Here is a 26884-nt window from a genome sequence, read left to right on the forward strand (position 1 = left end):
TACAGTGAGCCAGGTGCTGTGTGAGAGAAACTGGTGTAAGATGTGGTCTCTGGCCTTGGAGAGCTTGCCTTCGATTTGGCATCTACTTTTTATATGAAGGCACCTAAGTGGGCGGCTCTGCAGGCCAGGTTCCAAAGGAGTCTGAAAGTTCGGAGCAGTGAGAAATCTCCAGTAGCTAAGAAGTCAGGAAGCTTTTTACAGAACCATTGTGATCATTTGAGCTAAGTGCTTAAGGATCAATGAGTGGCACATTCCAGGCAGGGAAGCACTTTGATAAAGATGTGGAGTGGAAATGTCACAAGGCAGTTTCAGTGGGTGGTAAGTAGCTAGTCACTTTGAGTGGGTGGGTATTGTATGCTGGTGATTCAAAATAAAGTTTGGAAAATAACTGGGCTCAGATTGCATTGGACTTTGAACACTAAACGGGGAGGCTTTCAACAGAGATGGCTAGCCATTGACAGGGCCCTGTTTAGGACTGGAGGAGAGGTGGCGTGAGGTGGAGTCAGGAGAGAATGTATGAGAAGGAAGTAACCAGCCAGAAGATCTTAACTTCCTTGTTACATTCTTCTGCCCCAATCCTTCGGATTTATTTTTTCCCTTCTGTGTTGAGTGGGAGTTGGTCCTGAAAACTGGACTATGTTTAACAGTGGTTCACTGGTAATCTCGACAAGATTAACTCTGGTGGGTTTTTTTTTTGTTTGTTTGTTTGTTTTGTTTTTAAATCCCTAGGGGGTAAAAAGGAGGGGAGAGGGAGACGGAGGGAAAGAAGGAGAGGGAGAGAGAGACAGACATACACGGGTGGGTTCTAAGATGCAAAAGTTTGAGGTTGTTGGTTTGGGTGCAACTAATGAGAACTTCTGTAGTTGGATATCTTATTTGGGAAGATGAAATTATTTGGATTTCCAGCTTCAGTTTTTTTAGCAGAGTGATTTTTGTTGAACTTTTAAAAAAGAATGGAATAAAACTGACAACATAGCAGACACCATTTAGTGCTTTGGCCTAGTCTCTATTTTTAAATATTGTAACATGGAGGTAATTTATATGGATTTTGAGATTAATGTGACTTCTAAAAACATAATACCTTTAGCAGATGGTCATATTTCTTTCAAAGTTTAAAAGATATTACTACCCCTAAGCCCAGAAAATAGATAATTCACCAAGCAATAAGTAAATCTGTATTTTCCTTACATTCTTTTTTTAAAAATTGAAGTATAGGTGATGTACAGTACAGGTAAGTTACAGGTGTACAATATAGTGATTCACAATTTTTAAAGGTTATATACTTCATAGTTATTATAAAATATTGGCTATATTCCCTGTGTTGTATAATATATCCTGGTAGCTTATTTTATACATAATTGTTTGTATCTCTTAATCCCCTACCCTTGTATTGCCCCTCTCCCCACTGGTAACCAGTAGTTTGTTCTCTATATCTGTGAGTCTGTTTCTTTTTTTGTTATATTCTCTAGTTTGTTATATTCTTTAGATTCCACATATAAGTGATCTCATATAGTATTTGTCTCTCTGTCGGACTTACTTCATTTAGCATAATGCCCTCCAAGTCCATCCATGTTGCTGCAAAATTTCATTCTTTTTATGGGAGAATAGTATTCCATTATATATGTATATACCACATCTTTTTAATACATTCATCTGTTGATGGACACTTAGGTTGCTTCTATATGTTGGTAATTGTAAATAATGGTGCTATGAACATTGGGATACATATATCTTTTTGAATTAGGTGTTCTTGTTTTTTGGTGTTTTTTTTTTCTTTTTTTTTTCAGATATATATCCAGGAGTGGAATTGCTGGGTCATTTAGTAGTTCTGTTTTTAGTGTTTTAAGAAACCTTCATACTGTTTTCCACAGTGGCTGCACCAGTTTACATTCCCATCAGCAGTGTAACACTGTGTATCTTTCCATCTGTTTGTGCTGTCTTCAGTTTCTTTCATCAGTGTCTTACAGTGTTCTGAGTGCAGGTCTTTTACCTCCTTAGCTAGGTTCCTACCTATCTTATTCTTTTTGATGGGATGGTAAATAGGACTGTTTCCTTAATTTCTCTTTCTCATAGTTCATTGTTGGTATTTCCTTACATTCTTAATTATTATATTGCTCTTTGTTCTTGGTCTAAATTCAGTACAAATTTTTAAAATTTTAATGAAGCATCATAAAAATGAGTTATTTGATGGATTTTGATCTGTGTAGATAAACAGATCTATAAAGATTAAAAAAGGCAAGCATACTATTATCTTGGACATAAGTAAGACTGAATGTGATTTTTAAATGATGTTTTAATTCCTGTAAGTTTATTATTTTTGTTGGAGCTCCCTTGTGTTTATGCTTGGAAAAGTTTTGTTGCTTTCATGAAACTGCAAGTTAAAATCATCATATCTTTTTGAATTTTAGGTACTTACACTGTGAAATTTTATGATGGAGTAGTTCAAACTGTCAAACATATTCATGTCAAAGCTTTTTCCAAAGATCAGGTGAGAAATGTGGTTTTGTGCTTTGTGGTATCAATGATGCTAACATTGTAGTTTTGTTTCTCTAATAATGATGTTACATTTGTTTATGATAGTTAAGTCTTTATTTCTTCCATCTGACATGATTTCACCAGAAAGCAATACAGAAATTTTCAGAAATTGTAAATATTTGTCTTTCTGCCATTTGCTTTTAATGCAAATTCTTCTTTTCAGAAGTACCAGTACTTTAATATCATTACCTGTTACCTCTTTTGAGAAAACATCTTTTCTCCAAAGTGTCTGGTTGTTACTCCTTTTTCTCTCTCTCTGTGCCCTGCCCCTAGAGCTGTTTCCCCTCACAGGGAACTTGCTGAGTGCTTGAGGAGATCTAGAGATGTTTTCTACTGATCCCACTTTGTCCTTCAGCTCAGGACAATGGTGTGGTGGTTACAGAGCTACTGTTTGGTGTAGATTGGTAATCCCTTGTGCTAGCTGTGCCTGGGTTGAAAATGTTGTTTCCTGTTGTCCCTGTCACCATCTATGTATTTGCCTGAGCACCAGACCTGAGTTTTGATACTGGAAATATGGTGCACACAGACACTGGCCACCTAGAAGGCCATCTAGGCCTACTTTCTTCATGATTTTTCCCCTTTAGTCTTTTTCATATTTATGTCTTAATGAATAACTAAGGGGGAAGATTCTGACTGTTACTAACTGTTATTTACCTCTTTGTGTGGTTGTTGATGTGACAGTATTTGGTAATGCTGAAACCTGTTGTCTTTTCTTACGATGATCAAATGCTTCTACTTATCACAAATTTTAATAACTTACTCTGGGTACGTATGTTTAGCATTTTCAAAGCATCATGATACATGATATTATTATAGAAAGCGTTAAGAACGTTTTTGCCTTTTGCTGCTTTTCCTCTTCAGAAAATTGGCAGAATTGTAAACTTTAGCCCTGAAGATGTTCTCTCTTTGATTATTTGCCTGTGAGGCATCTAAGGTGCTACACAGCACTCTAAAACATTATTTTAGCCTTAAATTTGGCAATTTTTGTATTAAGTTTGTGGAATGAGTTAATACAGAGGACTGTATTAAGAACTTGTACAGAATTATCAGATTGTATATAGAGCCTCCCCAAATGGAAGTCTGGGGCTCCAGGTAACAAACGTTAAACTGTTTACTCTGATCGTACTCATGGTGCTTTGGCTCAGAGATGGGCATCTCACCCTGTGTGGATTTGTGGGTGCTTCAGTCCTCAGTTCCCAGCTGCCTACGAGTGTCTCACCTCATCTCAGACCTGGCAAGTGTTTGAGCACAGGCTCATGGCTCCTGTTGGTTTTTGTTTTCTGAGAGGACATAGTGGTTTGAATAAATGACTTCTCAACTCTCTTCGACCCTAAGAGTCTAGGGTCCTGTAATGGCCACTTGCAAAGCGAAACTGCTTAAAATATCTGTCAGACAATTTTAAAAGCTTTTTTCATGTAGTATTAGAGTAGATCAAGGGTGGTTTTTTTGTTTGTTTGTTTTTTAATAGGATTGTACTACCTTAAATGGTTTGATAATCTTTATTTGAAGAATTTAGCTTTCTTTTGGAGGTATAAAAATAATACATGTTTAAAAAATAATACACGTTTGCTGTAGAAAATTTGGAAAATACAGAAAAGCACAATGAATGTAAAAGCTAAAATTGTATCATCTAAATATAATTGCTCTTAAAATTTTGATGTATAGATTTCTATGTTTTCTAAAAAAGATATTTATATATATATGTATTTATTTTCAAAATTAGAGTCATACATTAATCTTCTATAACTTGCTGTTTTAACAAAATAAAGTTCCTCCAAGTTCCTGAGTACCATACAGGAATACAGCTTTTAATAGCAATGTAGTACTTTGTAATATGTATAGACCCTACTTTGTGGAACCAGTTCCCTAGGGTCATTTAAACTTGGTCATTTGCAAACCTGGGTGTACAAGTCTGATTATTCTGTTAGCAGATTCCATTTCTAGGAATTCATTTGAGTTCAGAAGTATAAATTTGTAAGTCTTTTGACCCAAATTGCCAACCCCCCTTCCTGGTGGTTGCCGGTTATATTTCTCCAGCAATTACTGAGGAGTGCTTGTTATCAGCCTCGTTGCTTTCAGAAAATTTTGAGGACTTAAAACTTTTGCCTTTTATGCACTAACCACAGGAATTCTCCTTGTTTATTATTTTTCCCTATGGAACAAATTAAACTTTCACTCACTAAGTATTTAGGCACTCCTTCCTACTTCTGGCAAAGATCTGTGTGCCTAGTGTGTGCTATGTGCTGCGAATCCCATACGAACATGATATGAAGGAAGATACATACACAGATGAACTTAATTGTAGTTTTGGAGACTCCAGAGCTCTCAGGGCTGGTTTTATTATGAGGCAGTATACTAGGACACAAGATTTTCAGGATGAATTTTAAAGAAAGTAATTTTGGAGGAAAGTAATAAAAAAGCACTACTTCCTCCTGTTGGACACAAATTCAGTGACTCAGGAACACAGTAGGGGGCTTGTTGGACTGGGCACAGCTTTTACCCAATAGGGGAAGCAAGGACTCTGTTTCTGGGTTGGAGTATCTTTAAAGCTTTCCTGTTCAGCCTCCAGTTCTCTACACAGGGCATCAGCATCTATTGGCAGAGTGAGCCAGGCCTCTGAAAGACCCTGGGGCAATGTAGTCATGCTTGGGATGAGAAGGACGGGTGTGAAGGCATTTGCTAAGAAGACCTCTGTCAGAAAGATTGCTTTCCAGAAGAGGTCCCTGGGGTAGTGGTCTGTCCCTTTAATTACTTTCTGGTGACTTATTAATCATAAGGGAGATGGCATTGTCTAAGAAGGCGTTGAACATGACTGTTATTTTCTTTAAACTTAAGACTGATTCTCAAACCTCAGACTATGGGTGGATATTCTCAGTGGTGCTTTCCATTATGTGACCTGATATATGTCCTCTTTTAGTTTCTTTGTCTTCATAAGTTTACAAAAAATCATCTGATTTTATATTTACAAGTAACCACAAAATATTTCATTGCTATTTTGCTCATTTTAGAATATTGTGGGTAATGCTAGGCCTAAAGAAACAGAGCACAAAAGTCTTTCATCATCTCCTGATAAACGAGAGAAGTTTAAAGAGCAGAGAAAAGCCACGGTCAATGTGAAGAAAGACAAAGAGGACAAAGCCTTAAAGACAGAAAAGCGACCCAAGCAGCCTGATAAAGAAGGAAAGTTAATCTGTTCTGAAAAGGGGAAAGTGTCAGAGAAGAGCCTTCCTGAGAACGAGAAGGAAGATAAGGAGAACATTTCAGAAAATGACAGAGAGTATTCTGGAGATGCTCAAGTGGACAAGAAACCTGAAAATGACCTTGTGAAGAGTTCACAAGAAAACTTGAGGGAGCCAAAAAGAAAACGAGGCAGACCCCCTTCCATAGCTCCTACTGGTGAGTGTCCCAAGTGGGCAATGCTAGAGTGCTCTTCTGTGGCCTTTGTGGTTCTTTATAATTGCTGTACGTCCACCCTTTGTTTTTGTGACTGACTTTGAATCATCCTGTGATCTGCAAACAGTTCATGTCTGTGGAGCTGAATTTTAAGGGAGGCCTATATCTGGGTGAACACAAGTTGAGAAACATGTTCTTGACTGGGCTTCTGGAGTGGTAAATAACTGCTCACTAGATACTTAAGCTAATATGATAAAACCTAATAAGCTAAGGCCTTTTGCTTGTGCCAACTCAAATGATTTCACTTTAAGTAAGCTTAACAGAACTTGGGATCAGGACATCTCATTTTCATGAGAGACATGAAAGAGAAAAGGAGAAGTAAGTGGGTGTGGGCATCTGGAGGAGGTGGGAACAAAGAACACTGGACCCAGGAAGGTGTGGGTACATTTGAAACTGAGCCCTCTGGAGAGTGGTTATGGGTTGGAAATTTTCAGTCTAAATGAAAAGCTGAGATGGCTAATTGGTAAGAGTCAAGGTTAGAGGATACAGATTTAGGGAAGTATACCCAATTATTTTAAAAAGTTGAGATTTGGAATGCTTCTAGAATAGCCAAGAGTGAAACAAACCCTCAGTTTCTTCCTAAACCACACATTCCTTCTCTAGATTGATGGAGTGGCGTGAGGAGCCCCCAGGGTCTCCAGACTGCACTCTGACTGTGATTATCTGGCAGTGGCCTTCAGACATTCTTGCTTGCATATTCTCTACATGAATGTTGGAACTGTGAATCCTCTAGCACATTTTAAGTGATACCTGTTTTTTTCTCACAAGTTTAAATAGCAGCCAAAGATAAATTTAAAATATAAAATATGGCAAGAATATATTTTCATCAAAACTGTGGAACTGTGGAATTAGCCCATTCATTGTTTCATTGTGATGGAAAATGCGAAGCCGGTTCTATCAATCCAGACAGCTACACCAGACTTAATTTCTGTGGAACAAACTCTACCTTTATTTACTTCAAAAAAATGTATTAGTACTTGTTCCCAGTAGTCAGCCTTCTTACATCTGAGTTCTAATTTTAAGATACGAGATTAGATAGGAGATTGATTTCTTCCCAGATGAAATAAGGCACTTCCTCTTACAGCAGTTGTAACTGGGTTTCATCTTCAAGAACTGAGCATACTGGAATTGTCCCTATGCCTAACTAGAGCCCAGACCTGCACTGTCCAGTATGGTAGCTGCTAGCCACATGTGACCATTAAGCACTTGAAATTGGCCACACTGAATTGAGAAGGACTGTAAGTGTAAAATACACACTGGATTTCAAATACTCAGTACAAGAAAACCCCCAAGAATGTGAAATATCCCATTAATAATTTTTTACTGTTGATTACATGTTGAAATGATGCTAAATAAAATATATTCTTAAAATTAATTTCACTTTTTAAACTTTAATTTAAAATTTAGAATTACACATGTGGCTTGTATTTGTGGCCCTCGTTATATTTATATTGGACAGCACTGGCCTAAATTCACTGGCTTTCTCAGCAGGGTTCCAGGAGAGAATTAATTAAACCCTAATGCCCAAGGCATCCGTGATGTGTAATGAATTGACTTCTGTGCACTGAGAGTGGTCCTAGTTATAAACCACTCTTGGGAGAATTGAGAAAATAACTTCTGTGTTCTGTTTTCAAATGAGGAGCCCCAGCTGAGAAAGTCTGGGGGTTTTAAACCTCTGGGCAGTGTACCATGTTAAGATGTAGGATGTGATAAGCAGGATTTTTTGTGCAAGTAGGAGAAGGGCACTTATGCAAGGAAAGGTAGAAAATGTGAACTGGCAGAAATATGATGTGTCCTCATCTTAGTTTAGCGAAGAGTGTACGTGGAAATTGAGTGTTCTGAAACAGAAGACCCTTTAGTTACTTATGCTATGACTTGTACCCTCTGGAAAGTGTGGATGGGGGTAGTTGCCCTCCAGTTTGCAGATTGCTCCTATGAAGCCACATTACGTCACTCATATAAAAAATGGGGCTTTCAGTTTATTGCTTTTATAAGTGTAAGATTTCACACCAGATAGAATCGATTTCATGGAGAACTGGTGTTTTCCAAGTTAATACTTGCCTGAGGCATTCCTCCCCAATCAGAATCTCTGGAGCAGAATCTGGGAGTGCTAATTGTTAACAGCCTTTGCAGATGATTCTTATTTAGTGTAAGAAGAGTTTGGGAAGCATTGAAGTTCTGTGTGGTCCGCCCCAGTTTATGTATGGTATCAAAGTGAAGAAGGTTTGCCAATATCTATCTATAGTTCACATCCCCTTTAAAAATTACTTGGAATAAGTTCCTTGACACAGTGGTCTTGAGCTCTCTAGATTGTACAAACCAGACCTTATTGGAACAGGATTTGAGCTATTTAGGGAGAGTTGTTTGTATTTAATTTGCAATATGTATGACCTCCAAGTTCCCACCCTTCGAACAAAATAATGTTGGCACATTAGGAAGACTGAACACAGGAAGAGCCAAAAAGAGTTTAGCACTCTCGTTGGGTTTGCCTCCTCAGAGCTCAACTCTGTGTCCTTTGGCCATTTGACATGGCAGATCTGAAGCTGCTGGTCTTAGATGAATCTCTCCTCCCACTGCCCCTCCCATTTCCTTCCCTTCCTCCCTCTTCTTTCTTCTCTCTCCTTTCATCCTTCATCATATCCCCTAGTCCTACTTTTCTGTCAAGCTTCCCAATTTCTTTTCTTTTGTTTTTCCTTCTGTCCGCCTTTTGTAGTCTCATCTTTGCTGATGGGGGAGAGCTTCTTAAGCGTTAGGTTTAAAAATAAAGAGTGAGTACTATCTAAGAGTTTAGCTTCTGCTTTGCTAAATTGTGTCAGGGCTGGATTTGCTAGTGATAAGCAGCCTTGCCTAAAACAGTGACTATCAAATAGCATAGCTTCCTGAGATGTTTCTGGAACTGTTTTTAAGAGATTATAAATGTTGACATTCTTTATGGTCCCTCAAAACTAGGATCAATGCCAGGCTGACCAGTTTAGCAAGTAGAAGTTGAAAATAATCAAGCCATAGTCTCAGGGTACACATTTTAAGAATTAGGCAATATGGTAGGTTTCCTGAGTATTGGATAAGCCTGATTTTGATGAGAAGATTAAATGGTGATAAAAAATGACTTTTCTATAGCCCTTGCATCCTCATATTTTAAAACAGCCATGTTGGGGTATTTAAAGAGGTTTCAGGAGACAAATGTATGACTAGAGCTGGGTCATAGGAGAGATCAAAAAGAGATTCAGAAAGTCAGTCTACAAGGTATTGTCAGGATTTCTTATAAGGAAGTATTTTTTCGCCCATCTCACTTTTTTTTTTCCCTTTTAGCTTAAGTAAGAATGCCCTTTGAGGGCTTATTATCCTGCAAGGGTATGTGTGTATATATATATGTTTTATTTATATATAATATGAGGATTGGTCACTAATTGGTTTTATATACATTTATTGGTTTTATATACATGTAGCTGTGGATTCAAACTCTCTAACTTTGCAACCAATAACATTGGAATTGAGAAGACGGAAAATTTCAAAAGGAAGTGAAGTCCCGTTAAAACGTCCTCGGCTTGACAAAAATTCATGTGAGTCTTTGGTTTGTGTATGTGTGGCTAGAACTTGATGTCAATTGGGTTAGCTCCCCTATATCCATGTTGTCCCTTATCCTTATAGGCTCTAATGCTTGTCCCTGATTACAGGAGCTAATGTAAGCGGGATGTGGTTGGATCAGAGGAGTTTTGCTAGAAGAGATATAAATAGCAAAGTACAAGCTGTATTAATGTTGGATTTAGTGGTTTCATCTTCATACCCATACACTACATTTGATTTGGATTCCACTGGAAATGTAATGGCTTAAGATAGGATGGATTTAATATGTTGAGTGAAATTTTGAAAGAGTACTGCTGTTTATTGATTAAAAAAAAATTTACTTTGTTGGCTCCAAAAAGAATTTGTGATGGCTCTAAGGCTCTGTAAACCTTATTGACTTGGGAAATTAGTACATAGACTTTTATGTTGGGAAGCCCCAAAATGGAATTTGTCAAGATTGGGACATGACCTTAGCCCATATTTTCAGACCATGAATCCTTAAATTAGGAAAATTATATCCTGACAGAGGGACTGTGCCTTTACTTAAAACTATAAACCAGAATAGTGTATTTCCTTTTATCATTGAACTAATATTCCAGAAGTCTCTGTAAAGCAAGCCTATATAGAGACAGCCAGTCCAGAAATCTGTAATAGCCAAGTTATTTCTTTTGGTCTCTTGACTACAACTCTCTTAATGATTTATAGCCCAGGAAAAGTCAAAAAACTACTCGGAAAACACTGACAAAGACTTATCAAGGAGACGGTCCTCCAGGCTGTCCACTAATGGGACCCATGAGATCCTAGATCCTGACTTGGTTGTATCAAATTTGGTTGATACAGTTAATACTGATCCTTTGCAAAACACATCATCTAGTACCAAGGAATCTGAAGAAGGTGAGTCAGAGTCTGTTCTGGAATGGTCTTGCCAACCTGATCCCTGTCTAGTGAGAACCAATCTAAATCATTGTGTACTGTGTTACACAAGTTTTAGATGGTCTTGAAATCAAGTTACTGAATTAGCTGTAGTGTTTCTTATATTATTCTTCACTGAACATTCAATAGACAAACTTTTGTGTACATTTGTGATTGGTTTTGCTAATATATGTCTGAACATTGGGTTGAAGATACAGTGCTTTGAAGAGTCCTGTTCCTCTTTCTCTTTCTGATGCCATCTCACTCCAGTGCCTCTGCCTTTGTGTTAACATTTCCAGCAAATTCTCCCTTCACTTTAATTTCTTACTAGCTTGTTTCTTTGATATGCTCACAACCCTTGCTATATATACTGGAAACTGTGAATGTATTCTTGTATTCTGTGAAATGAATGGCTTCTTCTAAAAAGATCCTGGCTTTATCAGCCTATGTGGAACTTTTGATTCTCAGATTATAAACATGTATATGTTCCCCAATTTTTCTTTTTTTTCTTCTAGGTCAGTTGAAATCTCCTTTGGAAGCTGGCCAGGTCTCATCTGCACTAACTTGCCACTCCATTGGGGATGGATTGAGGCCTACAGGCTTGGAGTTGAACTGCAAGTCAATGGGAGAAAACACTATGAAAACGGAACCGGCTTCTCCCCTTGCTGAGTTACAAGAGATTTCTACTGTAGCAGGTTCATACTTAGTTAACATAATCCTCTTCTAATATATACTTTTGCTTCTGCTTTGATTGTAAATTTTAAAAAAATGGATTTTTTCACTTTTATTAATAATATTTCTTAAATACTATATACTTTTAAAAAATGTTATATGCTTGTTATTTCTGATATTGCTAATTTGTGATTCTTCTCTCTTCTTGATTAGTATAGCTAAGGATTTATCAATTTTGTTGATAGTTCCAAAGAACCAACCTTTTACTTTAATTTTCTCTGTTTGTCTTTTTTTTAATGTCATTGATTTCTGTTTTGATTTTAATTGTTTTCTTCTTTAAATGTTTCTAGAAACTTAGGTCATTGATTTTAGATCTCCTTTTCCAATATGAGCATTTAAAGTTATATATAGTTTTCCCATTAAGCACTGCTTTATCTACATCCCACAAATTTTGATATTTTGTATTTTCATTTTCATCTAATTCAAAATATGTATGATTTATTTGTTGATCATCGGTTACTTAGGAGAGTTTTGTTTCCATTTCCAAGTACTGAAGTTTTTATAGATACCTTATTGTTACTGATTTCTAATATAATTCCATTGTAGTCAGAGAACATACTCTGTAGGATTTCAGTCTTTTTTAATTTGTTGAGCCTCATTTTATGGTCCAGTATATGATCTGTCTTGGTGACTATTCCATATGCACTTGTAAAAATTGTGTGTTCTGCCATTGTTGTATATCTGTTCAGTACCTGTCAGTTAGGTCGAGGTAGTTGATGGTGTTTTTCTGCTATATATCGCCATTGTTTTTTTTGTTTGTTTATTTTGGTCTCATTCTACCAGTTGCCAAGAGAGGGCTGTTAAAAATCTCTAACCTTGATTGTGGGTTTATCTGTTTCTCACTTTAATTGTTAGTCTTGCGTCATGTATTTTGAAGTTGTGTTACGTGCATACACATTTATAACTTTTATGTCCTCCTAATGAATTGCCTTCTTTTTAATGTGGAACATCAATCTTTGGTGATAGTCTTTTACTTGAAGTCTGCTTTATTTGATATTAGTACAGGTACTCCAGCTTTCTTTTGCATTCTCTATCCATGGTATATCTATTTCTGTCACTTTTCTTTGAACATAATTGTGTCTTTAAATTCAAAGTGTGTCTTTTATAAATGGCATATAGTCAGGTTTGACTTTTAACTGCCATGTTTAGTCTAGTTACGTTAAATGTAATTGTTTGATATAGTTGCTTTTAGGTCTACTATTTTGCTTGTTGTTTTTTGTTTATCCTATCTGTGTTTTGCTCTTTTCCTCCTTTCCTGTTTTTTTTTTTTCAGGTTAATTGAATAATTTTTTAAAATTCCACTTTAATTCATCTATTTGCTTTTAGCTATACTTCTTAGCATTTGTTTTAGAGGTTACTCTAGGCATTTTGATATATATCCTTAACTTTTCAGTTTACTTAAGTAGAGTTAATATTGAACCACTCTGTGTAAAATGTTATGTAATCAATTAACATCCCCTTTTTATGCTCTAGTTGTCACGTGAATTATATCTACATACACTATAAAATCCACAATATAGTTATAATTGTTGCTGTGAACGAGTACGTATTTTAAAGTAGATAATATAAAAGAGATAGTCTGATTTGCATACATATTTACCATAACCAGTATTCTTCATTTCTTTTTTTTTTTTTTTTTTTTTGCAGTACAGTTTTCCTGGTGGTGACAGATTCTCTTGGTCTTTGTTTATTTGAACATGACTTTATTTAACTTTCATTCTTGAAGGATATTTTCACTGGATATAGACTTGTGGAATTTACAGTTTTTTTTTCTTCAAGAACTTTAAAGATGTTATTCACAGTCCTCTGTTGTTTCTGAAGGGAAGTTAGTGATCATTCATATTGTTTCCCTGGTTGTAATGTGTTGTTTTCTTTCTGACTACTTTCAAGATTTTTCTCTTTATCTTTGGTTTTTAGCAGTTTGAACTATGATGTGTTTGAGTTTGTTTTAACTTTATATTTGACCTACTTGAGATTGAGTGAATCAGTCCACTGAGCTTGAATACAAAAATTGATTTATTTCATCAAATTTATGTTAGATCTTTAGATACTGTCCCACAGGTCACTGGGGCTCTGTTTCCTTTTTTGATTTTTCAGTCCCCCCCTCCACCATTTTCAGATTGAATAATTTTTTTTTCAGATTGAATAACTTTTAATCTGTTTTCAAATTATTCTCTCAACTTTAATCTGTTGTTAAGCCCATCTAGTGAATTTTTAATTTCTGATAATTTTTAGTTCTGGAATACCCTTTTTTCCCTAGATTGTCTGTCGAGATTTTCAGTCTATTTATTCATTGTGAGCATAGTTTTTATAGTTGCTTTAAAATCCTTGTCTGCCAAGTGCAACATCTAGATTATCCTAAAGTTAATCTCCATTGATTGACTTTTTTCTTGACTACAGATCATACTTTCCCTTTTCTTTTTATATATAATGTTTTGGATTGTGCGTTGTGACTGATAGGTTGTAGTTTGGATTGCCTTATGTTCCTTTGAAGCATAATGATTTCTTTGTTTTAAAGGGCAACTAATTTGGCTGACCTCAAACTTCAGATTCTTTTCCTCTGCAATGGGCAACATCTGAAACCTCTTTTCAGTTCTTTGAGCCTTAATTGGGCTCCTTGGAATGCTGTACATTCAGAACTCAACCAGAGATTTAGGCGGAATTTGTATGTAGAAAAGTGAGGCCATCTTTCGTAGTTGTCTTCTTTTTAGGATTTCCCCCTTCATTTTCTAGCTGCTCTAGTTGCACTGAACTTTGTCTTCTGTTTCTTCAGCTAGTAAAACTAAAGCTATCTATTTCAGTTTTAGCTACCCCATGCTACTGACTGGAGCCTGCCTTTAGGTGAAAAGCCTTGAAAAATGGGGAAGTCACCTAGTGCCCTTCTTTTATTCCAAATGTCTGACTTCTGTTTCTGACGTTTGTGGTTGCTCTTCAGTGCCTTTATATACTTAATTTTTAATGTTTTTTCCCAGAGTTTATAATGGTTGTATGCAAAAGGGTTATTTCAGTACATGCTCTGAAAGAGGAAACGCTACCTCATGTTAATAGACAGTTTAGGAAGTTGTACATATTCATGACTACATAATGGGTTTTTTTTTCCTCTCAAGTAGTGATTGCTTATTGCATTAATAGCTATTTGGATGTTATTGGTAGTGCAGACTCTTATTTTTGGTAATTTTATGTATCTGGTAAATGGTCAGAGTCCAGGATGTTGCTGACCATGAATAAATCTTGATGTTTGCCTTTAAAGTGAAGAACATTTAAGCCACTTTTTTTTTGTGTATATGTGTAAGTATGTATTTTTTTATTTTCCTTTCTAAAAAGCGGTATAAAAATAATGTAGAATGATCTTTAGAAAGCCAAACAATATAGAGCTATTAGGAGTAAAAAAGAAAAGCCTCATCTTTTTTGCTCCTTTCTCCTTGGATAAACCTCTGTTACTACTTCGTGATTTTTTTCCCCAGATCCTTTTCTATATATTTACATTGATAGGGAAGCAATTAAGATTTTATTATTTTTAAATGTAATTGAACTAACTTAGGCTTATTGTTCTCTGATTTATTTTTACAGTATCTCTTGAGATCTGTTCATGTCAGCACACTTACCTCATTCTTTTTAATGTTTGATTATTAGTGTTTAGTAAGAATGTTCCATCATACATTTAACTATTTCTCTTTTGATGGACATTTAGATTATTTCCAAGCAGCAAGTATTTCAAACAATAATGTGGTGGTATTCCTTGAATATGTGTTTTTGACTACTTGATGAATAGCCCCATAGGATATGTTTTTATGAGTGTAATTGTTAGATTCAAGGGAATGCACATTTTAAATTGCATCAACAAATAACCCTCCGAAAAATCCATTCCACTTTATATTATGACCTAACGTATGGTGAAATGTTTTCCCTATATCTTTGCCATCTATGGATACTATTCATCTTTTAAATTTTCTCTAATTTATGTTAACACTGGAAACAAGATTTTATTTTTTTAAGTTCTGTTTTTTTTAATGAGGTTGAACAGTTTTTCATGTTTATTGAAATTTTGATCTGTTTTTCTATGAATTGTCTTTTCATATTCTTTTCCCACTTCCTGTTGGATTGTTTAATTATTGATTTGCCAAATTTCCTTTGTATACTATTGATACTGATCCTTTGTTTTTTATATACATTGTATTGTATTTTCTCTTGGTCTGTCACTTGTCTTTTACTTTTATTTATTGTATTTCATAATACTGAAATTAAAAATTTTAAATCTACATTCTTTTTTCTCAGTATTTAAAAATATAGTTATGATCATAATTTGTGTACAGTTGATATTATTATATATGCATATTCCCAAATTGTAAACTCCAAATTTAAAAAAGTCATTTTGATTATAGTGTAAGCCAGCCTTATAAAATCTTGATGAAATCAAAATGTCTTCTACCCATAGCTCATGTGCCAAGGTTCTTGATCAGCATTCACCTTAAAAAAATTGTTTTGTAAAGTTTGACTTAATATGAATTGAAAAGGGTAGAATAGGGGAGAAGGAAATTAGTGTAGGTAAATTCTGGTGTTTCTTAAATATTCATTAAGGCCTAAGGGATAACCCTCTTCTGGATTCGGCTGTATTCTAAACTAAGGCAGATTTAACAGGGGAAAGACATGGCCCTATAGGAGAATTTAGCCAGAAATAAGTTATGGACTCAATTCCCATGAGATTCTATTGATGGCGTGGTTCTGGACCTGGGAAGTGTTCCTTTGGTAAACCTGAGTGGTCTGTAACTTTCTTTCCATAAGAAAGGGCTCTGTAGTTCTCAAAGCAGAGCTTCTTGGGGTGTATGAGCCCAGGGGAAGAATGAAGAATCTTGTGGAGATTTGTGAGTTGCCCATTCTTCTCTGAAGAAGAAGGTGCTGAGAATTTTTTAGTGAGAGACTCAGGGAAATAGTGAAGATTAAATGAAATTATCTTCCTGCAGTTAGGGCATGAAAGGTGAGAAGAGATGCTGCAAACATGGATGGAAGCTCTGGTTGCATATCTTTTTTTGCTCGGTTTGGTTAGAGTGTCCTGTGAACCTGCTAAGTACCAAACGCTGTGCAGATGTAAGATCAGTCAGACTTAGTGCCTGCCTGAAGACCATCTTAATTTAGGAGACAGGACATTTAAGCTGAATCTTGATGGATGTATAGCACTGTCCCATGAGTAAGAGATGGGGCTAGGTATTCCAGCAGAGGGCACAATGTGAGCAGAGGTGTAGCACATCTCTTTTTAGGCTATTTCAAATGGAGAGAAGGTAGTCAGTGAGTATTTAGTGATTCTGTATTTTGACATTAGGTACTTGTGCCTTTATTTAATATAAGCTATCATGAAATCTGTATACTTACATCCTCATTTGTGTTATACTAAATATAAATCTAATTTATATATTTAACAATGAATGTAAGATCTGAAATTCTTTGCCTTTCTTCTGGAAATGCAAATTCCAAACATTAAAAGTAATTTAAATTATAAATAGAAAACTTTACACTGTTAAAAGGTTAATAACATTTAAATAGTTTTGTTTTTTAATGTGGTCATTTATAAGACTTTTTTGGTTGGGGGAGGTAATTAGGTTATACTTATTTATTTGGTTAATTTAAATTTAAGGGGGAGGGGGACAGATTTTCTTTCTCTTTTGGGGGAAGGGTCTCCACCAGATGCCACATAGTTAACATAAATGCAGTGGAAGAGCAGCTCTTTGAAAATAGTAAACTGAAGGTACTAAAGTAATCACTCCTGGCTCATCCCTGGTGCCTTTAGGTTGGTCCTTTCATCCACTGGGCTCAGAATGTTGTGCCTTAGCCTTGTGGGCTCATGGAAACAAGGGATCTCTCTTTTCTTGCTGAACGTCCTCTCAGTGACAAGGCTCCTCTCCTCGCAGCCTGATTTCTGTCATGTGGAGGAAATTATTAGACTTGATGTACAAATGAGGTGGAAATTTAGTCTCAGAATTTAGTAGTCTGTTTTGGCATGGAGAACTCTATATGACAACCTCAGCCCTTAAAACTCAGCAAACTGAGGTCTTCATTATGTTGTCTTAAGGGTGGTGTCATGTTAGACACGAGTTGAAATTGACAGTGAATTATTCCTACACCACTAGGAAATATGCTGTGCAGATGAGATGAGTAAGGAGACTAGGTTAGAGGCTAAAAGCCAGTGCCTATTTTAAAACTACATATACATAGTTCGTCTTGTGTCAGTTAATTTAGCTGTGTCTCTGGATTGTGGAGAGGATGGTAATAAAGTAAAGTGAGGGTGGGATAGGTGAGTCTTGGGAAAGGATGATGGGAAGATTCCAAGTTGTCTTCTGCTTCTTTAGGTTGCACAGAGAATTTTTTGGAGAATAATTTTGAAACCACTGCAGCTGACTGAAGCAGTTGCCCATTTTCCAAGAGAGTCTATAGTGATAGTTAGATTATCTCAAGCTTGAACTAGGAGGAATAAATGCAGCATGGAACCCATTATTGTATTCTTTTGAAATAGGCTCTAAGCTGTTTGCTTTCATGACTTAAATGCTAAAGAGGAATGCAATTGGAATTGTTCTATTTGAATAAGCATTTGTTTATTTTGTAAAGCAGAAATTAAATAGATGCCCTTAGAAGTCCAGAGATCTCAGATGATTCTCTAAATCTGGGCCCAGCTTATTTAGCCATACACAGATAACCAGGGCTATTTGAAAATGGGCTGCAGTCCATTCATTCATGTTAATCAATGAATGTTTTACAAATGCCTACCAAGTGCTAGACTCTATTCTAAGCTGTATCACTTGTGTATATTCTACATGAACCACAGAATAAACAAGAGAGAAGACCTAATAGAGGGACAGGCTTATTCAGCTAATTTTTTTTTTTTAAAACTAAGTACCTTTTAGAGATGGGATACTGTCATGTGGTCTAGTGTCCCATTGATGTGTTGCCAGTTATAAAATGAATAGCAAGCTATTTGTCACTGAAGTATTCAAAGTTTACAGATGATTATATTAACCAGGTTAGTTTCAGGGTAATGCCTATAATAGTTTTTGCAAAAGATTTAAAGAAAAAATTAACTTGGTCCAATTAAGTGTAATGCCTACAATAGTTGAGGTTTCAGGTACTTGTGTTTTCTTGAGTAGGAGAGTCATAGAGATAGCCATTGTAGTTAGGGAAGTTGGGAGTGTCTGTGATCTGTCATCAGACATGTACTGGTAGAACATTGGCTGAGAATTAATACATTGTCCTAGGGGTTAGAGAAATGAATGAGACATTTGGTCATTGCCTTTCTAGATCTTTCTGTCCAGAGGAATAAGACTGCAGGTACCTGTATTACAAGAGAGAAAGTAAGGTGATATCATGAGAAATACTTAAAATAAAACTACAGGAGAGAAGACTGACAATGATCATGTGTGCCTGCCACATGGAAGTTGAACTCAGGATTCGCTTGTGGAGCCCTTACTATATGCCTGGGAGCTCTGCTAACTGTCAAGTACACAAAGATGAAAGGAGCGCTTGTTCTTAGCGTTGATAAAATGCTCCTTGGATCTGACCCCTGGAGAGAGGTGTTATTTAGTTTGGTGGTTTAGGGGCAGGGATGGAAGAATATAGGACTTGCATAGGGCCTTGAAAGATGAGTAGCAGTTAGGCATTTGGACGTGGAGGCAGAGCAGCATCAACAGCATAATCATAGGGTCTTTTCTGAGACTTAGGTGTGCTTTCTGACTTAATTACAGGCTTCGTGAAGTGAGTTAAGGCCGAGCGGGTAAGTTGTTGCCAAACTGAGGTCAGTTGCTTTGAGTTGCTTTGTTTATGGAGCTACTGAAAATGCTTCGTTTGCAGGATAGGGAAGTAGCTCTCAAATGTTCACCTGGATCTCTGTTTTGGTCAGATTGCTTTCTTCCTCTTTTAGCTATTCTGTGGCCTCAAAGTATTTTAAAGTATTTTTTTTTTTATGAATTGTTTGACAATAAATTGCAGGCTTTAACCCATGAATATTTTGATGTATATTTCTTAAAAAATGAGGGCATTCTCTTCCATTACCGCAAAATAATTATCAAAATCAAGACCTTATCCAGGCTCCACCAGGGATTTTGTTGGTATCTTTTACCTCATTTTGTAGAAGGGATCTTGTCTCCATTCAGTATATTCTTTTTTGGTAACTTGCCTTTTTATATTCATAAATTTAAAAATAAATCCAGAAAAACATAAGAATAGTAAAACTGGCATTCATGTCTCCCACCACCCAGAACTATTAGTATTTGGTCATGAGAACCTCAGGTCCTTACTCTGGCCTACAGCGGCCCTGCTTCTTCTGGCCACCTGTAACCTCCAGCTTCATCTTTCCTCAGTCTCTCTCCTTCCTGATGCCTCTGCTCCAGGCACATGGCCTCCTTGCTAATCTGCAAGCACAGCAGGTATACTCTCACCTCTGGGCTTTCATTCTACACATTTTTATTGAATACTTTCTATTCCCAGCCAGAGCAAATGGATCCATTGGAAAGCTTATTTCATCAGTCAAGTAGTGGGTAATATTTGCTATTGGGTCATTCATCCAACATTACTTGAGCATTTCTTAGGTACCAAAACTTTGAGGGGGAGAGAGGAAAGCTTGAGAGGTGTATAAAAACACAGAAAGATGAGTAACTTATCTCCTTGACCTCAGAAAGGCACAACTTATAAGAATGGATTGTTCTGGATACTTCCAGTTGACAAATGGTGAATGGTATTACTGATTGATCATTGCCCAGCTTAAACATTTCTAGATCTGCCATAGTGTTGACAACTCTTTTTCCAAACAAAATTTCAAGTAAGTCCTATTTTTTGATGCCTGTTCTTTTTTCCCCAAGATTCCTGTTGGATATGGGGATTTAAAAAAATCGGTGTGGGTGGGGGGAGGGTATAGCTCAACTGGTCCTGGGTTCAATTGCCAGTACCTCCATTAAAAGTAAATAAACCTAATTACTCTCCCTGACCCCGCCAAAACTAATAAAATAATACAATAAATAAATAAAATATTTTAAAAAGTCAATGTATATGATCAGATAATCTGTCTTGAAAATTAGGGAAGGTATTTTAATGTTTTCTAAGCTATTAAAAGTTAAATCACATCAGTTGACCATTAGTTTTCTTTATTGAAAAACAACATAGTGGGAACTTAAGATTATACCAGACTGTGTGCACTTAGTGTGGTCATTATTTTTGAGTCATAAAGAGACAGCAATGAAAAGTTTTATTTAATGTTGATATTTAAAATTTAAATTTGATTTTTCATAATTAGAACACAAAGGAATACTAATCTTTAGTTTAGTATTAGTTCTTGGTGAATTTTCACAACTACTTTCTAAAGCAAAGGCAGCTGGGACCCCTATTTAAAAAATTATTATGTAAAGAGTCCTTTTGCCATTTTTTCCACCCCTGTAAATTTCAAAATCAGTATGTGCTAGGAAAAATTAAAACTTCAAAAAAAAGAAAAAAGAAAAAAAGAAGTCTTCCCTTACTCTTCTCACTCTTGAAAGAACCTTGGTGGTTTGGTGTGTGGTCTTCCAGCCTTCCACACGTGGTTCTGTTGCATATACAAACATACATATACCCATATAGCTTTTAAAAAACACAACAATGGAATCATATTCTTATATTAATCAATGGCTTGTCATTTTCATTTATGATATTTTTCCATCTCAGTTCATAGCTCCTTTCACAGTTACATATAATTTATTTCACTCGATGGATATTCTATAATGTATTTAACTATCCACTGCTGAAAGACATTTATTTCTAATTTTTCAGTATTAATTCTTTCTGTTTTATAGAAGAGCCTAGTACTTGGCAAGAAGAAATAATGTAGCCAGAGTTGCACACTTCCTAATGGCTGGGTCATTGTGACTCCTGTCTTCTGAGTGCCTAATGCCATTGGATGAGATACTGGGTGCTAAATAAATCAAGTGAAGCGGTCCCTGCCTTTAGAGAGGATGCACAGCATGTGATGCAAAACTCCCACTGCTCTTTAGGGAACTTCGTAAAGCAGTGTGTACACTCTGAGTCAGATGGCCAGGCTTAGTAGGGTGGCCAGGTTTGGAGAGCAGTGTGTGGTACAAGTGATATCAATACTCCAGACAGGGTGGTGCCTTTGGAATTCTTTAATTTTAAGGGGGAGGATGTGTTGATCTGGGAACTAAATGGTGTTCCTGGTGTTTCTTTTGGAATGCGGGCTTAGTGGTGAGTACAGGATGATCCAGAAAGATAGCTGGGAGAGGGGGGTTGTTGAGAACTCATTCACCAGGAATGTGTTACGTAAGTAAGCAGGAGGGAGGGCTGTATCATCTTCAGAAACCTCCAGCAAGGCCCCTGGAGGATGCTTCTGTGTTAGTCATTGCTTAGAGATTGCTGCCCTGAGCTGGTGCCAGCCTTGGAATTTCTAACTTGGAGTCGTGATCTGAGAAACTAGTGTGAGGGAGGCTCTTAGGCAGCAGGAGGAAGAGCTGGGAAGGCGACACATCTAGCCCAGAGCAGAAGAGGGGAGTTAGCTGCTCCATACCCAGCTCTGGCATTTGAGGCAGCTCTGCCATCTTGTGGAATAAGTGTTCAGTGATTTTTGTTAAGGGCAGAATGTGGAGACTTGCATTCCAGGGAATAGCCTTGGCAGGGTTGCTTTCCTCCCACTTAGCTGTTCTGTGACCTCAGAGTAGTTTTCTTGCACATATATATTTCTTTTCCTTGCATATATTTTAAAGATGTTTTTATTTTGAAATAATTTAAGACTTATAAAAAGTTGCAAAAATAGTAGAAAGAGTTCCTATAGACCTGCAACCAAATACCCTACTTGTTAGCAATTTACCATGTTTGCTTTATTATTCTATTTTCTGAATTGTGTGCAAAAAAGTTGCAGAACTTTACCCCTAAATTCATCAGTGTGTAGTTCCTGAAAACAAGGACATTCTCTTACATTACCACAATATAGTTATCAAAGTCAGGACCTTATTCAGACTTCATTAGTTGTTCTAATGATGTCCTTTATAGCAAAAGTGGGGAAAACATTTTTTCTGGTCAGGATCCAATTCAGGATGACACATTGGATTTAGTTGTCATGTTTCATTTGTCTCCCTTCATCGAATACAATTTTTCAGTCTTTCTTTGTCTTTCGTGACCTTGACATTTCTGAAGAATACCATGTCTTTCAATTTTGGTTTTCTGGTGTATCCACATAATTAGATTTAGGCTATTCACTTTTAGCAGAAGTACCACGTAAGTGATGTGTACTTACCAATTTGTTTGTCCCATTTATTGGTGGAGTTAACTTTGGTCACTTGTCTAAGGTAGTAAGTACCCACCAGATTTCTCTACTGTAAAGCTATTATTTTCCCCTTTATAATTAATAAGTTTCTTGTGAGAAGATTCTTTGAGACTATGTAAATATCTTGTTTCTTCATCAAACGTTCACCCATTTAAGTATCCGCTGATATTTCTTGCCTGAAACAGTTTTTACTCTGATGACCAAACAGTGATTTCTAACTCTCATCATTCCTTCTACATTTATTAATTTGTATTCAATTGTAAGGAAGAGCCTGCCTCCCTCTCTCCCTCCCTTCCTCTCTCCCTCTCTCTTTTTTCTTTTTCTCTCTCTTTCTTTTATATCCACATGGACTTATTGATTCTTTTGTTCTGGAGTTATAATCTGTTTCTAACATTATTTATTTTAATTACCCATATTGTCTCAAATTTGGCCAGTGGGAGCCCTTCAAGCTAGTTTCTGTGTCTTCATTATTCTTTGCACATTTCTTTACTTTCTGGCGTAACAAGATGTTCCAAGCTCATCTTGTACTTACCCAACCCTGGATTTAGCCATTTCTCCAAGAAGCCCTGATTTCTTTTAAATGGAGACTTGTATTTAGAAACCAAGAGCTCAGTGCTAAGCATACTCGTTGCTCCTGGGGCATACAGAGAAAATGTGAAAGTTCCTCTTTACCACTTGCCTTCCTAGCCCAATCTCCTCTTGAGAGTTGTCAACAGTTTGATATCTATCCTTCTGGTTTCCTTTTTTTTTTTTTTTTTTGACTCTTTTTTTTTTTTTTTTTTGGTGGGGGGGATAATTAGGTTTATTTATGTTTAGAGGGGGTACTTGGGAATGAACCCAGGACGTCATGCATGCTAAGCATGTGCTCTACCACTTGAGCTATACCCCTTCCTCCCCGGTTTCCTTTTTTCTCTACATTTTTATAATACTTTTTTTTCCCCATCTGTAACCATACATGGGGTAATACAGTATGTACAGTATGCAGAGCTGCTAGCTATGAGAGCATGAAGCAGTTGCTGAGGCCCCTGCTGAGGCCTCACTGTGCATTAATTAATGGAAATTGAGTTTAGAAAGCAAGACGGTACTTAGATTGACATAGGCTTAGAATGCCAGACTGAGTATTGCCAGCCAGAATGAGTTTCATCATCATAGTTCTCCAACTGTGAGGTTTTGAGGTGCTGGCAATCTGTATGCAAAAAAAAAAAAAAAAAAGGTTAAATAAGATGTTATTTCTAAGTCAAGTCTGAGAAAACATAATTTAAAAACCCTTTTTAGTATAAAAGTAATATATGCTTATCATAAAAGGGGAAGAATAAAGCATTACCCAACCAAATAGAAAATGAGAGGGCTTCTGATCCTACTCTGTATTAACTATTGCTATGTGACTAAATTACCACAAACATAGTAGCTGAAAATAACACAATTATTTTCTCACAGTTTCTGTGTGTGAGAAGTCCAGGCACAGCTTAACTGGTTCTTCTGTAAGACTTCAGTCAAGGGGTTGGCCAGGGCTGTGTTCTCATCTGAAAACTCTACTGGGGAATGGTCTGCTTACATGCTTACATGGTTGTTGGCAGCATTCAGTTCCTTTCAGGCTGTCAGACTGAGGGCTACAGGCTTTTGGGGGGCACTGTCAGCTCCCTGCCACAAGGCTTGTCCAAAGAGTAGCTCACACACAGCATAACAGCTTGTTTCATCTAGCCAGCAAGGGAGAGTGGCTGTTAGTAAGATGGATGTTACATGATTATTATACATAACATATTCATGAAAGTGACATACTGTCATCTTTGCCTGTTCTGTTAGAGGCAAGTTATAGGTCCTGCCCAGAATCAAGGGGAGAGGATCACATGAGTGTGAATACTAGGAGGCAGGGATTATTAGGAGACATTTTATAGTTTATTTCTACCCCCCCCCCAAAAAAAGGCATTCTGTAGAATTATACCATTACTAAAAACAAATTCAAGTTCTGTGGATTTTTCTCCTCATATACCAAGTCATATTAGTAATTTGGGAGAGGCAAGAGTTAAGGGTGACTTGGGATTTTGCTCCTGGGAGCCTGGGAGAAAGCTCTATGTTTTGCCTCAATTCTTCCAAACAAAAATATGTTAAACATGAGGAAGGGCACTGAGCTTTTAAATGGTAATGCCAATGACTTCTTGGAGATACTGATTTCTATACTGTTTTCTGAAACAGGAATAAATTGGTTTGAGTAGTTTATTCTCTACGCCAAGCATTTGAACCAAGCTTCCTGGAAGATTTATTACATATTTCTGCCTTTTGTCTCCTAGTGACTGCTCCCATATTGACAATGACCATAGTATCCCAAGAGTGAATGATGTCAGTTAGCTGGTGCCATTGGGGACATATGTTCCAAATGACCTGTTATCCCTTTGGGAAATACACATTTGTGAGACTTGGGATTTATGTAGACTGTTGCCCACCAGGCTGTTTTGGCAACCAATGGCTCTCCTAGCTTCTTGATCATGCTTCCATCACCATACTCCTTTTGTCACAGGAACACTGTTCTGGGGAGGAATATAATATAATATAATATAATATAATATAATATAATATAATATAATATAATATAATATAATATAATATAATATATAAAAGAATTGTGTTTTTTTCTACTGTGAAAATAATATGGGTATTATAACATTAGAAACATGGAAGAGTAGGAAAATCTCTTTTTTTAACTTGAAATGTGGTAAGAAAATATTGCCATTGCATACATTCTTACAATTCTAAAAAGTGTACACTATCATATTTTATATAGTATTCTTATATATAATTTTATGTTTTGCTTATATTTCTTTTGTGGGTTTTCTTTAGCATAATTATGCTGTGCATATTATTTTAAAATTCTTCCTTTTAAAATGCAAAACATTTTTGCTGGTTGATTGCATCATTTGGTTGTTCCTATTGTGCTTTTATTAATTACCGTTAACACTTCAGTGTTTGATTGTTACAGTGAGGCAATTAGATGTTAAAATTTTGCAGGTTGTGCCCTGGTACGTAGATCCCTGACTGAGATTATGCATAACTTTGATTGTTTTAAGCAAACAACCGTGAGGTCAGTGACGACCCAGATGACAACTAATGTTCAAGTAACCTGTTGTAGTTAGCAGTAAGTTATCTCTTCTATTACCTCATGGAAGTATGTAGAAGTCTTATGAAGTAAGTATTTTTATTCCCATTTAATGCTAAGGAAACCATCTGGAAAAAGTAACTCTCTTGTTTGATGTAATAATACACTGAGATGAGTCCTGTAGGAGAAGTAGAGAATGGAGCACATTCTCCATGTCAACATTTTAGCATAAGGAATGAACAGACCTGGCTGTAATACAAATAGAAGAGGACAGATACAAGGTTTATTTTCCCTGAAGTAGTTTTGGGAATTCAGAGAAGGTAGGACAGAATCTTTTTTGCTCAGAGACCAAGGAAAAAGCATTGTGCGAGTAAGTGGCCTTGAGCAGGGCTTGGTTTGCACATGGGAGGGATATGCCAGAGGGAATGTGTAGTCTGCACTGGCTGAACTGGCAGCCTTCATTGTGTATACAGAGGGCTCCTTTGGCTGCCATATGGGAAAATTAGGATAAAATTGTGAAGCCTGGAAAATACAATTTTTTGCATCTCCAAAACTTTGTTGGGTTCAAAAATAAAATAGTCCCACTTGCAGGACCTTCATGAAAAAGGAGCAGTTACTTAAGTCTTGCAGTGTTTGAGCTACTTCACTTGTGGCTCTGTAATTATAGTTAATTATATAGTTTATCAGGTTTTGTCACAGACTGTTGTCCATAATTAATTTATACCCTCTTTGCTGCTTGTCTCACCCTGATGCTTGTGTTCATTGTGTTTTCCACATATTGCAAGGTAGGCTTATAATCAGAAGGGCTTTTATATCAATGAGTTGAGTTTATGAGGGAGTCTTACTTTTGGAACTTCTCTGTGATCCTGGTATCACCTCTCAGAGGTAGGTGGCCCACCTGAGTGCCAAGCTTGTTTACCTTTGGAGGTCCGGCTGTTCCTACCTTCTGCTTAGCTGTGAGGAATCAAGGGTTTTACTTTTGGGGGAAAAGTTTTTATCCTGTCAGACTAAACTTATTTCCTTTTGAGAGGCTTATCTGTCTCTGTCCATTTTGGGCTGCTGTAACAGAATACCATAAACTGGGTGGCTTATAAACAACAGAAATTTATTTCTCACAGTTCTGGTGTCTGGAAAGTTCAAGATCAAGGTGCCAACAGATTTAGTGTCTGGTGAGGGCCAGCTTCCTAGTTCATAAACAGCTGTCTTCTCACAGTAACCTCACATGGTGGAATAGGCAAGAGAGCTCTCTGGGGTCTCTTTTATAAGGTCACTAATCCCATTCATGAGGGCTCTGCCTTCATGACCTAATCACT

At 36.6% G+C, this 26884-nt stretch overlaps 1 protein-coding gene across 7 annotated transcripts in view; it reads left to right on the forward strand.

The window, feature by feature from the left end:
• Positions 1-26884, forward strand: part of PHF20 (PHD finger protein 20) — a 110384-nt gene that overhangs the window by 46497 nt on the left and 37003 nt on the right. For 5 of the 7 annotated variants that reach the window (XR_004313219.1, XM_032462218.1, XM_032462219.1 and 2 more), the window contains exons 5-9: positions 2409-2488; positions 5544-5931; positions 9435-9548; positions 10258-10446; positions 10980-11159. Coding sequence is in view for 6 of the 7 variants with exons in the window: in XM_032462218.1 (XP_032318109.1) it covers positions 2409-2488; positions 5544-5931; positions 9435-9548; positions 10258-10446; positions 10980-11159 (951 nt within the window). In the remaining variant the exon portion in view is untranslated. The remainder of the gene's footprint in view (positions 1-2408; positions 2489-5543; positions 5932-9434; positions 9549-10257; positions 10447-10979; positions 11160-26884) is intronic. The other 2 variants (XM_032462221.1, XM_032462220.1) reach the window with 2 other exon arrangements.

This window comes from Camelus ferus, chromosome 19, assembly GCF_009834535.1.
Source record: "Camelus ferus isolate YT-003-E chromosome 19, BCGSAC_Cfer_1.0, whole genome shotgun sequence".
Classification (NCBI taxonomy): domain Eukaryota; kingdom Metazoa; phylum Chordata; class Mammalia; order Artiodactyla; family Camelidae; genus Camelus; species Camelus ferus.